This window comes from Cavia porcellus, unplaced genomic scaffold, assembly GCF_034190915.1.
Source record: "Cavia porcellus strain 051 isolate PalLab524CR breed Dunkin Hartley unplaced genomic scaffold, mCavPor4.1 scaffold_23, whole genome shotgun sequence".
NCBI classification, from domain to species: Eukaryota; Metazoa; Chordata; class Mammalia; order Rodentia; family Caviidae; genus Cavia; species Cavia porcellus.
This window is the reverse complement of record NW_026947506.1, coordinates 9,429,796-9,444,503: the sequence shown is the minus strand read 5'-3', so window position 1 is coordinate 9,444,503 and position 14,708 is coordinate 9,429,796. Positions and strand designations below refer to the sequence as shown.

Genomic DNA, 14,708 nt, shown 5'->3' with positions numbered 1-14,708 from the left:
GAGTACATGGCTTGGGGGCCCTCAAAAACAAAGAAAGACCTGAAAAGCAGGGAGAGTCATTGTCATGTGTACTGAGATGTGGTCAGGAAGGGCGTGGGTTAGGCTGGTGATGCACAGAGGAGGGCCCCAGAAGAGAGAACCAGGCTAACCAGGTCGCTTCTGTGCCTGCCCCTGGGAGAGGCTGCTGCTGCTGCCCTCCATGTGGCTAGGCTGCCTTTCCTGGGGGCCAGGACCTTCTCGCACTGTCATTGTGTTAGTGCCCCTGACTCAGGATGCTGAATCTGCAGAGCCCCCTGTCTGGGTGGCATATTCTTCACTTTTCTGGGTCAGGCACAGAGGCCCCAGTGGCTGACAGCCCATTCTGTTGCCCAGGTCGATTCCTACGACATCACTGTGGATGAGGAGCTGGGCGAGATCTACCTGGTCAAAATTGAGAAGCGCAAGTACTGGCTGCACGATGACTGGTACCTGAAGTACATCACACTGAAGACGCCCCATGGGGACTATATGGAGTTCCCCTGCTACCGCTGGATCTCGGGTGACACTGAGATTGTGCTGCGGGACGGTCGAGGTGAGCTTGGGACCCATGCCGGAAGCTGTCTCCTGGGATGTCCTGGGCCTGAGGCTCCCCCTGGATGAGCACCTGCTCTGTGCCTCAGTGAATCTGCAGGAAGTACCATCCTTCTTGAGCCGGTTTATCCCTGCCTGGATGACTGGCTGTAGGACCAGCTGTGTCCTCCAGTGCCCCCGTAGCACTCTCCTGGGAGTAAACTTTTTTAATAAAAAATTCTATGTATTTGGCAGTGTTACAACCTGACAAATGTATAGTAATGAATGCCTTTCTCCCACCCCCAAATTAAAAGCAAAACTGTTTTGCATAAGACATTAGCATAAAAGCACAGTAAAGCAGAAAAAAATAACTTTAAAAGTTCGGTCCAATCAATACACAGAATAGATTTGAATAAGCACAAGGGGTCTGAAAGTTGATTATTTAAAATCAAACCACAGAATTAACAAACTACAGAACTAACAAATTCAGCTGGTTTGTCCAGGAAAACAAAAATGCAAAAAATAATGTATTTAAATCAAAAATTCAGAAGCCAAATATACAGCAGCTTCTGCTAATTATGAAGTGAATAGGGTAGTAAATATTAATTAACCAAATTGACTCAGAAATGCTTTGCTGGAATTGTCCAGTGATTATGGAACTATTAGAGAAAACTGCCACAGAGCTTCTGTAAATGTTAAAGCGGTTACCTCAGAGTGGCTGGATTGTGAGCTATTTTTCCCCTTTTATTCCTTTTAAGAGTGTCAAAAGTTCTCCACTAAGCAGGTATAAATTTTGAAGTTAAATATGAATAAAGACAAATTACAAATCAAAATCCTTCTGTCTCTGAAGACAAACTTTTGAACTTTAAAGGTATAAACAGCTGCCTTTAACTTTTTAAGTGCTTAGGATGGAACCCAAGGCTTCCTGCACACTCTGCCAGTGAGCTACCTCCCAACCCTACCTGTCTAAAATTTAAGTGAAGCTAAAAATGGATGTGTGAGGAAAAGATAACTAAATGCAAGGAGCTTAATGGCTTAGGAGCCACTAATGGAAATTGAATTTCTAGGTCACCAGCTGCCATCTCGGCTCTCTGACACCCCCAGCACAGGGTTACCACACAAACAGATAAATGCTCATTGATAAGTCTTGGCGTTTCAGTGAACTATCTATCACTTAAGTAAAAAAACCACTGACACACTCAATTTTATTTACTGCCAGTTTCACTTACCATCAATTACTGTCAGTTTCCTAGAAAGTCTTGGCTTTCCTTTCAGTATGACACCTAACAAAACCATAGATCAGTCATACACCTCTAATCTTTGGCTTCGGATTAGAGAGGAGTGTGGAATTATTTCTCTGTTCTTCTCCTAACCGGCTCTCTCCTGGTGTTGCTGTTAACCGTCCAGGTGGGGTTGGGGATTTAGCTCAGTGGCATAAGCACCTGCTTTGCAAGCACATGGTCACATGGTCGTGAGGTGAAGAGGTCATTTATTCATTTATAAGAATCCAAGAAATATTTGTTTTTTACCTGCTGTGCTGGGCACTATTCTAACATCCAGGATCTGACAAGCTGGTGGATTTGCGACCTTCTGCGTGCAGATAACAAATGAATTTACAAATAGATTAACAACAGTGCCTCAGGAGCAGGCTAAGTGCTGTGATCAAAACTGAATGGAACTTTTCTCTCTCTCTAGAATGTCCTGCAGTATTCTCTGTAGAGTTGGATTGGTGGTTGAGAATTCCCCCAGTTCCTCTTTGTCTTGGGAGCATCCTGTTTCTCCATTAATTTCTAGAGACAGTTTTTCAGGGTACATGAATCTGGACTGGAGGTTATTTTCTTTCAGGGCTTGGAATATTTCACTCCAAGCTCTACTTGATTTGATGGTCTGTGTCAAGTAGTCTGCCATGATTTTGGAAATGAACAAATACTTTAAAGAAAAAGAGACACTACAGTACCTAGTGCTGATCCCATAGTGTCATGATGTGAAATCCAGCAATACTGTTATTCTTTGTTCAGAGTGATTTTAGCCTGCTTTGGTTTGTTTACTCTCTACATAAATGAAGATATGGATAACTGCATGTATGTTTATGTTTGAATGTCTACTTTGTATTCTTTGATACTGTGATGTGAGCAACTATTTCCAAGATGATAATATGTAATCTATTAATAGGTGATTTCTTACTGTTATGTTTTTTTTTTGTAGTTCTGTATTATGTGTAACCTTACACCACTTTGTTTTGTTTTGTGTTTTTCTCTTTTTCCTCTTAAATAAAATTAAAAAAAAGAGTATAGGATTGATAACTATATTACTAAGTTTTTGTTAGACAGTTGAACAGAACTGCTTGCAGTCTCGTTGTTTGAATCCCCACTTTGTATGTTTCACTTTTGTATCTTGAACAACTATTTATAAGAGGACAATATGTAATCATCAACTAGTGATTTCTTAACTATTTATTTTTTTCTTTGAAAGTATGTATTACTTCTACCCGTTTTCTGTTTTGTTTAGTCTTTCTTTAAGTAAAATTTAAAAAAAAACTGAATGGAGCCACAGGGCTTTTATCTCTCAGACTAGAGGCTTGGAGGGCTTCTCTGTGGAAGTGGCTTCTGAGTGGAGAACTAAATGGGGAGGAGCAAATTTCTCAAGATCCAGCTAAAGGAGTACAGGAAACTAGGGAAGTCCGCAGTATTGTGCACAGATTCAGTTTCATGGGAAAAAGAGATTTTCCATTTTTAGGCCTCCCCTAGTACTGAGACTTCTGGATTTAGGTATGTGCTCTATCTCCCTAAGATAAATTTCACAGCTCAGATATTTTCCTGCACCATGAGTTCCATTCTCAGAAGGCCTGCTGTGTGCCAGCTGGGCCATTGGAGCTCCTCTCTGTTTCTGTCCTGTTGATGCTTTCGAAGCCTTCTGGAAGAACAGTATTTCTATGTGGTAGGCATTGAACTGTAAGAATTAGAGCAGTTTCAATGAGCAGGTGTCATTAGATACTAGTCAATTTGCACAGACTTCAGTAGCTCAGATGCAAGGCTCATCTCCTCAGGTTCAGACTCAACCACATTTGACTCAGAGCCCCACTCCACCCACCCCACCCCACCCCACCCCTGCTTGGCAGGTTAGGACTAGTAACCGGGTTTCATTTGCCTAAGTTAATTTCCTTTCCAACTAAACTCTAGTTTTGTCTTTAGAAATAAAAAATCTCAAGTGGAATAATCGTTGAATTTATGAATTTAACAGCAAAGTGGGTTGTAAAAGTCCTGTAACATACATTTTGAGGATAAACAGAGCAAATCACCTACCTCACTTTAAAACTTGAACATTACTTTAAAAAAAAAAAACAGGAACGTGACCTTATCCACTAACTAGCCAACAATAGGGTGCAGGAAACTCTTTCTTATTTACCATCTAGCATTGTGGCTACAAGGTAGAACTTTAATTACACCTTCAGCCTCCTCCTATCCGGAGTACCTGACCCTACTAGCCAGCAGCAGGAGTCCTATTAAGAGGTGTAGAGAAAGATGTTTTGATCCAGTTTGCGGTTTCAACGGGCTCTCAAAACATATTCTTGACCTGAGACATAGGCGGAGTTGGAATCCAGTCTGTGTTTCCTTAGGCTGTTGGTCTCTCTTTTTTGAAAGATCCCTGACTGTGTCCTTTCTGCTTAAAGGTCATCAAGGTGACTGCCACTCTTACTCAGGGAGGCTAAAATATGGAAAGTGGCTCCTTGGATTGTGGGGATCTCTTGTCCTGTGTGCAGGTCTAAGCCTGCAAGGAACTTGACAAGGAAAAAAATATGGAGTGTCAGTTCCAATGAGAATCCTCCCTCCCCTCCCCCACCCCTCCCCTTCTCCTCCTCTCCCCCTCCCATCCCCCTCCCTTCTCCTCCTCCTTCCCTCTTTCTTTCTTTTTTTCTTTCTATCAGAAACTCAATTCAGGACCTCGCACTTGCCAGGCAGGCACTGTGCTGCTTGGTTATATCTCCAGCCTAGAACTCTTTTTTTTTTTATTTTAAAAAGATTAAGATAAAAGAAGACATAACAAAACAGATCAGAACAATTTAAACAACATAGTGTTTCACCCCCAAGACAACCTCACATAACAGTAGCTACCATAGTGTCTCTTTCCTTGAAATATTTGAGTATACTATAGTATCAAACATAACAAGATAGTATAAAACCATTCAAGAGAATGAAAGTATTACAGGACATTCAAAACCAACTAACAGAAAATGAACAATGGTTACTATATTATCTCCTTGTCCATAAAAAATTTTGTTTATACTATCACATATAATAAAATTCAATAAGATACAACATGATAAAACTGATGGAGAGAGAAGAACAAAAGCATGGTAGGACTTCAAAACAAGATGGTATCAAATCAGCACTAGCTATTATATTATTTCTTCAAAATACTTAGAACTCTTTTTAATGGGCTCTTTGTGAGAGCTTCTCGGGCCCACCAGCCAGAGGGGTTAAGTTAGGACTGCTGTGAAGCCCAAGGACAGGGCAGGGCAGTGCCTTCCCAGGGCTAATGACCCAGTAACTGCCAGCAAGCCATCGCTGTGGACCTTGTAATCAGAGGGCACAGACTTGTTCATGGTGCTGGGTAAACTTTCCCTGGCCTCTGTCATCGGATCCCAGGTGGCTTCTTCAGAGACAAAGCCACCTGTGGTTGCCTTCAACTATCTTGAACTGCTCCAGCAGAGGTGGTGCACTCTAAGAGTGATCCAAGCTCTTTCCTCCAAAGGCCACTGCCTTAGGGACATTTTTTCCCCCGATACTCATTGTAGCAATGTGCAAAATGAGGGTGACACCAAAGGCTCCCAACCAGCTCTTCCCCTCACTCCTTCCACGGACCAGTCCTTAGCATATGAGGACCTCAGAAATCCATGAGGCAGTCCTGCAGTTCCATAGGGAATGAGTTGCTATACATTTTTCTTAATTTGGCAAAGGACCCTCAGAAAGACCACTTGGCCCATAGCATATCCCAGTGACCTTGCGAACCTACAAAACCCTTCTTGCCAGAAAGCCAGATCCAAGTGTCCCATGAGACCTTTGTGCCCAATAGGACACTTCAAGTTCCTCTTGATAGGTTTTCTCCTTCATGTCTGCTGCCAAATTTCTGAAGAAATGAAAAGCTTGAGGACCCGGGCTGTGTCTCCTATCATTGCCCATTTCCTGGCCATAGTTGGGGAGCTCATTACAGAGCAGGAATAACACCCCATGATCTCTAGCTGGCCCTTGGCCCCTGTAATGTAGTAGTGGTGCCATCACGGCCCCTGGGAGAATAGGATAAGGCCTGGTGTCCCTGGCCGAAGTGCTGGTGCAGTCACTGCAAATTAAACTATGGAATGCCATAGCTGTTCTTGAGGGATGAAGGCTTTGAAACCAGTGAGGGGCCCTGTGAGGGCTCCCGTGAGAGAATCTGACTGCAGTCTCATCTGTGTCACACCAGCAGCCTCTTAAAGAAGAGTACTCGAGCAAAATTTTTAGACTTTGGGACAGCTGAGTCAAAGTCATCATCATCCAGAAGTTGCAGGGTTAAGGTGCCTTTTTCATGAAGATTACCCTTTGGTCACCAGGTGGCTTCTCATTTTTTTAACCAAAATGTATAACCACTTTCCTATCATGGACGGTGCTCACATTTGGGGTTGGCTCTTTGTCAGGATCTGAGGCGATATTGCTGGCGAGAATTCTGCTGGGGTTAGGGCTTTTGAGCCCTCTTGGTTTGCACTAAAGGCACTCTTGGCCTTTTCCCAGTAAAGCATTAAAGCTCCTTGCTCTTCAGCCTGTCTCTCCTTTCTTGGAACTTCTTTGGTTCCTCAGTGTTACTTTGACCCTCAGCTAAAATTCAGAGCTTGTGGAGTTTCAGAATTCTAGGATGAAGGTGGGAAGTGTCCCCTTAGAAAGCCATCTTCAGACAGACTGGTGGCGTGCACAGCAGAGTCCATCGACTGAAGAACCTGGATCATAAAACTTTGGAGGCTGCTCCATCCACACCCAGCCTGAGGGCCAGCCCGGTGGTACTGGGAATCACACAGCTCTGAACCCTTAGGACATTCTCTGCCATTTTTCACCTATCTGTCACCATTTTCAGTGTTGTGGATTTGCCACTGTCCTTCCTGAGATTCTCCAGAGGGCCCAGCTTAACACCTGAGCCCTCAATGTCTCCCAGATTGCAAGGTGTTTTTTCTGTTGTTTTGTTTTTTAATTTTTTGTGTATTTGGTGGAATTGAATTGGGTTTTAAAAACCCAAACCTTTGTCACAGAGCTGGAGATCCTGCCTGTCCTATTGTTTTTCTGTCCTATCCTTTGTCCTACATGATTCTCTGCTTTGCAGGAAATCCAGGTCCCTCACTCTCTCAGCTGAGTTGGCTCTGATCACCTTCTTTGCCTACACAGGCCCTGGAAAGCAGCATGCCCTCAGCTACCTGCCCGGACTTTTGCAGTGAGAGCTGACAGCAGGACAGGCTGAGGGACAGAACACTTGTGGAGTTCAGGCCCATGGTGGGACAGCATAAATGTCATAACCACTCTTCCCACATACTGGGTCTGGCCCAAGGGCAGGGCTGTGCAGGGCACTCACTGCATGCTCTGCTGAGGGACCAGGAAGGACCTCAGCCCTGCCATTATCACCTCTACCTCACACACAGGTGGGGAAGTCGAGGCAGCTTGCTCTAGATTACCTGGCTTTAAGTGACCAGGCTGTATCCAAGCCCAGGTGTGACCCCTCCAACCACAGTCTGGGGATCCCACTCTGTTTCAGAGGAGAGCTTCCTTCCTGGGCTCACCCAGACAGTGTCCACTTCCAGGGGCACGTCTTGAGTTGCACACCTCTCCACCACCAAGTGCTCTTAAAAACACAGGAGCCATGAATCCTGCCGTTCTCTCAGGCCCCACTCAGACCCCACATCAACTGCTGTTTCTGCCCAACATAAGAGAGGCAGAGCTGTCTGCAATGGTTTAGAACAGGACAGACCTTGAAATGCTGTGTGGAGCAGGCAGCTCTGCCCTACACCCAGGATTCCTGCAGAGGCAGGGCCCAGGGGAAGGGGAGAGTCCTAGCAAAGGACACCCAGTGCTCCTACCACAGATTCCGGCACCATCCGCCCAGCCCTGGGAAGCTAGTGAGAACCTAACCCAGCTCCTGCACTGGGATCTGATGCTCTGAGCACAAGGCAAGAGGGTGGGGTCGGTGCACCATGGTTGTGCTGAGCCAAGAGGAGGTAGGTTTATCTTTTGTTAAGAGGACAGCTGAGGACATGGCATTTGGGTTTTGTGTTGCAAACTCACTAAGTAGGTGTGTGATCTTGGACAGAGTCTAAGGGCAAAGTTGTTCACCCTTCCTCCTGCTTGTTTCCTCATCTTAGTAAATGAATGTCTTGGTTACTTTTCTCTCTTTGCTGGGACAAAATATCCAACACTCAAAAGGAATAAGGAAAAGTTTATTTAGCTTACAGTTTGTGGTGGTTTCAGTCCATAATCAGCTGGCTCCAAGCAGGTGTAGCACTTACAAAATCTCCCTGCCCTCTTGCACAGGATGAGCATATTTACAAAGTAAGGATCCTGGCTCCCTGCTGAGTCGCTTAATTAAACCTCTAAACTTCTCAAATTCACACAATGTATCAGCCATAACAATGAAAGTGCCTTAAGATGTATAAACAGGCAGGCATGGGAAACACCTGTGTGGGCAGGCAACAGAGGGAAATCTGGGCACAGGACATCACTACTGCTCTTTCTTAGGCCCCTCTTATGTGTGCTTCTTTCACAGCCAAGCTGGCTCGAGATGACCAGATCCACATTCTCAAGCAGCACCGGCGCAAGGAGCTGGAGACAAGGCAGAAACAGTACCGGTGAGTGTCCAACCACACGGCCTTCACGGACATCCCATGACCCCGCAGCCCTAGGCATCACCTTAGCTGCCCTTCCAAGCTGAGGTGGCAAAGTGCGGCTACTCTAGAAGACTTTTGCCATCAATCCCAGACATAGGAGAGTTGGGGCTCCCCAGGGTGCGTTACCTGGGTGCAGTCCCACTGTGGGCCAGGGATTACGCTGTCTTCTGTGATCAGTCATAAAAGTGATGTGTGAGCTCCAGCAAAGCTGGCAAATCAGTAGTGAACTGACCAACAAGAAAGGAGAATCAGATTATTAAAATTAGAAATGAAAGGAGAAATTAATAACAACCTTACAGAGATTAAAATCGAATTATATCAGTATTACCTTTGAGAGCCAAAAGGTGTACTCAGCCCAAATGTCCATTAACTGACAAACGGATAAGCAAAATATAGTGTGTCTGTGTGCCTTAAAAGTAACCAAGTACTGACAAGGTGGGTAAACTTTGAACATGTGCTAATTGGAAGAACCCAGTCATGCAAGACCATCTCTATGATTCCTTTTACACGGACTGCCCATAACAGGGAAATCTTTCTAAAGTCATAAAGCAGATCAGTGATCACTGTGACAAAGTACCTGAGAGAATCAACTTTAAAAGAGGAAAGGTTTGTTTTGGCTGATGTCAGCAGCTACCATGCATGTTCTGGGGGACCTGCTGTTTTGGGCTGTGGTAAGGTGGCACAGCAAGGTGGGCAGAGCGGAGCAAGACACTCACTGCTGGCAGCTGGGAAGCAAAGAGAGACAGAAAATGGCTGGGCTCTCACTGTCCTCTCCAAGAGCACTTTGCCAATGACCGGATGTCCACCCATGAGGCCTCACTTCCTACAGCAGTAGTGGAAAACTTTTAGAGTCCAAGTGCCCAAACTGAAACCCAAAACCCATTCACTTATCATAAAGTGCCAACACTGTAATTAAGCCAGGATATCTGAGGCTCAGGTGCTGGGGTGATGTAGCCCATGTGCCAGTAGAGAGGGCTTTGCATGCCCACTGCAGCGTGCGTGCCATGGTTTCGCCACCACAGTCCTAGAGTCCCACCGCTCCCAGTATTCCACTGGCTGGGGAGCAAACCTTTGCCATTGGACTTCTCAGGACACTACTCCAAACCAAAACCCTTGCCTGGGGGCGGGGTGGCAGTGACAGCTAAAGGGTATGAGGCTTCATCGTGGGTAGTGAGAATGTCCTAAAACTGACCATGGTGATGGCTGTGCTCATCTGTGCGTATACTTAAACCCTTGGATTGTGCATTTTCAATTGGGTTGATTTCATGGTGTGTGATTTATATCTAAGTAAATCTCTAAGAAAATTTAAAAATTAACTCAAAATGGATTGTAGACCTAAACATAAGTGCTGACCCTGTAAAACTCTTAGAAGACATAGGAGTGACTTCTTACAGTCTTCAGTCAGCAAAGCTGCTTAAAAAGGATACCAAGATACAGATAGCAAGAGGAGAACACCCAGGTCAGACTCAAAATTCATGCTTCTGTGCTGCCAGGGACACCATGGAAAAGGTGAAAAGACCATCCACAGAATGGAAAAAGGTCTGCAAACCGGAAGGGACTTGACTCTAAAATAGACACCATCCTCTGACAATTCAATTTCTTAAAAATATGAGTAACTTAGTTAAATAATATGAAAACATTTAAATAGATATTTTTCCAGAGAACGTGTATGAATAGCCAGTAAAACTGCAGCCATTGGGAATGTGCAAATCAGAACCACAAGGCCGGTTGGAATCAATAATCTCAGGGCTGTCAAGGAGTGGGCTGACAGGAGCCCTAGTATTACTCTGGTTAGCAGGATGTGAAACAGTGCCACCACCTGACAGGTCAGTGGCTCCTCAAAATGTTAAACAGAGTTACTATATAGCCTGACAGTTCTGCTCCTATGCGTTTACCCAAAAGTAATGAAATTAACCCCAGGAGTGTCCCTCCTTGGTAGACTTGCCTGCCATACATGAAGTCCAGCACTGCAAAAAAAATTCAACAAAGAATCATGAAACTGTATGTCTACATCAAAAGCTTGTAAGCAGGTATGTATTTCAGTACTATTCAGGATCATCAAAAAGTGGAAACAACCTAAATTCTACTAATTAGTGAATGGATACTGGAAACATGGCCTATCTATACAATGAAGTGTTGTTTAGCATTGAAAATGAGTGAGCCATGAATGCATGCTACAGGTCATGAATGAATCTCACACACACTGTGTTAAATGAGTCATGTGCAAAAGAACACGCAATGTGTGTTTCTGTCTACATGAAATGTTCAGAGCACACAAACCCTAGAGACAGATCAGTGGGTTACTGGTTGCTTAAGGCTGGATTCAGGGATACACTGTGTTTTTAAGAAGGAAGAAAAGAAGACAGAAAGCTGCCCTGGGTGAGATGAGGGTTAGGGGTCCAGATATCCAAGGACCTCTGTCCCACCTTCCCTTTATCAGGTGATGAAGACCCTGTTTCCCAGGGTGATACTGGGAACTTGTCACAACCTGGTTGGGCCCCATGCCATCTTAGATAGATCCCAGGCCATAGGACCCTAACCCAGGCATCACCACCTGTGTGTACATTCCTAGGTGGGCTTTGTTTGAAATTTGCCCACCTGTTTGTCCTTGTCTGGGCCTTATTTCTGGGATTTATAGGTTAGTTAAGAGGGGCCTTACAAGCAAGGTTCCTTGGAATTAGTGATTAAGTCGGGGAACACATCTGTATCTAGTGTGGCAATACAATGGCCCTAGTGTGTGGGAATACATATATAGGCCTAAGTGCGTGAGTGTGAATGTATTTTTGTATAGTTTTTCTTTAAGTTAGTCACCTCCTCCCCGTTTTGTATCCTTTGTACTTTATTAGAGGCAAAGAGAGGCTACTGGGTTTCCTGTAACTGGCTTCCCCTGTGCTCTGCCTTGCCTCTCTCTTGTCTTGTTAATTGATCCCATCAGTAAAGTTTAACTCTTTCCAGTCAGGATTAGCCACAAATCTAATGAGGCCCTTGTTCTAGTCTTTCTCTGCCTGAAGACCTCTTTCCCCACATTGTCCCTGGGAGACATTTGTGTTTGTGTTTCAGAAATCTGATATTAAACTCAATGGGGGACCCATCACACTGAGGAACTGGAAGGCAACTGTTTATTATGCTGGTGGGCTGGCGGGGCCAATTCCAAATCACCAGCCCTGGATGAGAGTGAAACAGAATTGTATATACATTTTGTAAGCAGAAAGTACAAAAGCTGACAGCACATTACCACATACCTGGTTGCATGAATCAAGCTGTGTGTTGTCAGGCAGGTTTGTTGCAGGCAGGTTAGTCAGAGGGTTATTTATCATAAAGTGAGGGAAAATAGGGAGGGAGCCAGGACTGAAGTAGTGCTTAAAACTAAGCCTCTCCTTGACTAGTTTATCTCAGTTGAACGATCCTTGAAAATAGAGTATGTTTACAGGTCAGGCAGTACAGGAAGTCCAGAGGGATGTGGTCAGACTGAGTCAGGTCAAACTGTCTCTGAGTTGCAGCTGATATAGTCAATCAAGGCTGAGTCTAATAATCTAAAGGGGTAGTGGCTGGGTGAGCACATCCTGTCTTAACGGGGTATCAGACTGTTGATTTTTAACTTTTCTGTCACATTTGTGACTCCTTCTAAGATAAGGCGTGGGGGGAATTATGCTAAGCAGTCAGTGTGTTCTGGGCTGTGGGAGCCCTATGTGAGACCTGCCTGCCTGCAGAGTTGCCCAGTGCCCCTTTGGCAGCGGTGTGTGCTATGCTGTGTCAGCTTGGTGATCTTTTTAATCCAATAAAGCAAAAGGGGAGTCATGCAGAAACTAAAAAATACCCTTGACTGGCTTTGCGGTGACCCCATGAGAGCTGACATACAGTGGCATCATATGCAGGGCTCGGTTCTACCTCACTGTGTGTCTTGTGAAGGTCTTGTCCTCTGTCTGTACCTTTTCTTCAATGGTACAATAACAGTGCCTCCCTGAGTTCATCTGGTCTGTGTCGCTGTAATAAAACACCAGGAGCCAGGGGGATGATAAAGTCAGGAGCTTGATTCAGCTTGTGGTTCTGGCAGCTGAAGAGCCCAGGCACTTTGGTGCCACCATCTTGGTGAGTGACTCTGGTTATGTCACAGTATGGCAGAGAAGCAGGAATGAAACCACATGGGCAGAGGAACCAGGGCAGACCTGTTGTCATGGAACACCTGCAGGTCTCACTGGAGACAGCGTCAGTCCACCCCGTGTGACACTCGGAGAGCACTCAGTGGGTGTCAGCTTTGAATTATGTCACACATCTAGGTCTGCCTCTCAGCTTGGTGGTACTTGCTTTTCTATGCTAGCCATGCTTCAGGCTGCCATAGCTTTCTAACACATGTGAAAATCTGTTTTTATAACTCAGTTCATTTTCTACTTTATGATCCAAAGTGCTGTGAGTCATGTACCACAGCATCACCCGGTGTCATCTTGGTGACTTTCAGTTTCTCCACCCAAGAGCATTATCCGATGTCCTTCTACCTGCCTGGGCTTCATTCGGTGTCTTTCAGCAGGAAGTCTAGCTTTCTTCCTGCAGGTCTTCTAGCTACTTTATGATGAAGGGTATTGCACCTGCTATTCTGTTCATAAAAATATTGCAGGCATAAAAGAAACTGCTTCTTCATATCACTTTATGCCTCGCTCAGCAATTCAGTCAGCTCTAATCATGTTTGCTTTTAGTGACTTTTGTGGCTGCCTAATTACTTGGTCATATTGTGAGATAGTATGTTTGTCTCTTATTTTCCATTATCTGTACCACAAGTTCTCTTATTTTATGTCTAGAATTCTCTAAAGAAGTAATAGTACTAATAACAAATGTTCCTCTTCAATTTTTATTTCTATGCTAAATATTGTATTTGCTGTGCTTCATAACAAACATACTTTACTATCAGATTTTGGCATTTCATGGTTCATGCTAATTTAATCTTTGTTCAACTAAACTTGTTCGTTAACATGCTTGGGCAGCATCACACCTGTACCCGTTCTCAGTGACTACCTGATGCAAGAAGGTGATCTAAAAACAAACTCCGTAGCATACAGCTCTGTCTTCTCGTCTTCAGTGTGATCAGTGAGAGCCCCAATAACAGTTTGATCGTTTTTCTCCCAGTCCAGGACTTAACTCAGCACACGCAGGTGTTGTTCCACTCTAGAAGTTTTCTTTTGGGTTTCTTTGTTCGCTTGGCTTCCAGCTGTCTTCCTCCTTCCCCTTCAGGAGCTCTTGCTGCCCACATCCTCCCTCTCCTGTGTCTGGCTGCCCTCTCTGTCTGACTAACGGCTCTGTGGCTTGCTGGTTTTGTGTGTGTATTAGGTGGCAGCCCCTCCTGTCTGCAGCTCCTGAGAGGTGCTCAAAACTTAAATACAAAACAATTAGATTTTGTCTTCCAGGAAACCAAGTAGGTCTCAGAGTGACTGTTCTCTGTCCCTTCTCCATTGGGATCTTAATCTATAAATTGTGTCTTGTGGTGGTGGGAAGTCTTTCTACAGTGAAGTGCATGATTTTCCCACCCTGAGGACCCTTATGTCTGTGGGTACAAAGGCCTGTGGTTTCCATGGGCCAGCCTGTCAGTCTCTCAGGCCACCAAGGAAGGGTCATGGGCATTCAGCCAACTGTTCTGTCCCTGTGAAGAGGTCCTGCTGTCCCCTTGCCTCATACCAGCACCATGGTATTGTTGCCTGTGAGGGCTGCACCGGAGGAGCGAGGGGGCAGTGGCAAGGACAGTTCTGTCCATGCCAGGCTAAGGAGCTACCCTTGTGCCAAGCAAACTTCACTAAGATGTGGATGCCTTTGCTGGTCCTTTGTTAATACTGAGCAACTCCTGCTCCACTAAGCTCTTTAAACCATCAGTGAGCCAGGCATGGTGACACACACGTGTAATCCAGCCACTCTGGAGGCTGAAGTAGGAGGATCACTGGGACTTTGAGGCCAACCTGGGCTGCATAATGAGTTCAAGGCCAGCCTTGAGACCTCATGTCAGTAAACGGAAGGAAAGAAGGAATAAGGGAGGAAGAAAGAAATTCATTTGTGCCGTTGAGCTGCCACATGGCCAGGCATTCCTGCAGTAACTGCCCAAGCTCCCTGAAGCACTGGCCCTGCTTACACATATATTAGAGATGCCTGTGCTACTTCCTACGGAAACAGAAGTGCTTTGCACATTTGTATACATTGCACTCCTGCCAGTGTGCTAGCCTGGGCATTATACAAGCTGAGTAGCAAGTTTTTTAATGTCTAGCTAAGCAGAGTGCCAAGCGAA

The 14,708-nt window shown here is 45.0% G+C and overlaps 1 protein-coding gene across 1 annotated transcript in view; it reads left to right on the top strand.

Moving 5' to 3' along the window:
* Alox5 (arachidonate 5-lipoxygenase) overlaps nt 1-14,708 on the top strand; it is a 45,093-nt gene that overhangs the window by 10,662 nt on the left and 19,723 nt on the right. The window contains exons 2-3 of the mRNA XM_003466050.5: nt 373-571; nt 8,326-8,407. Coding sequence (XP_003466098.1) covers nt 373-571; nt 8,326-8,407 — 281 coding nt within the window. The remainder of the gene's footprint in view (nt 1-372; nt 572-8,325; nt 8,408-14,708) is intronic.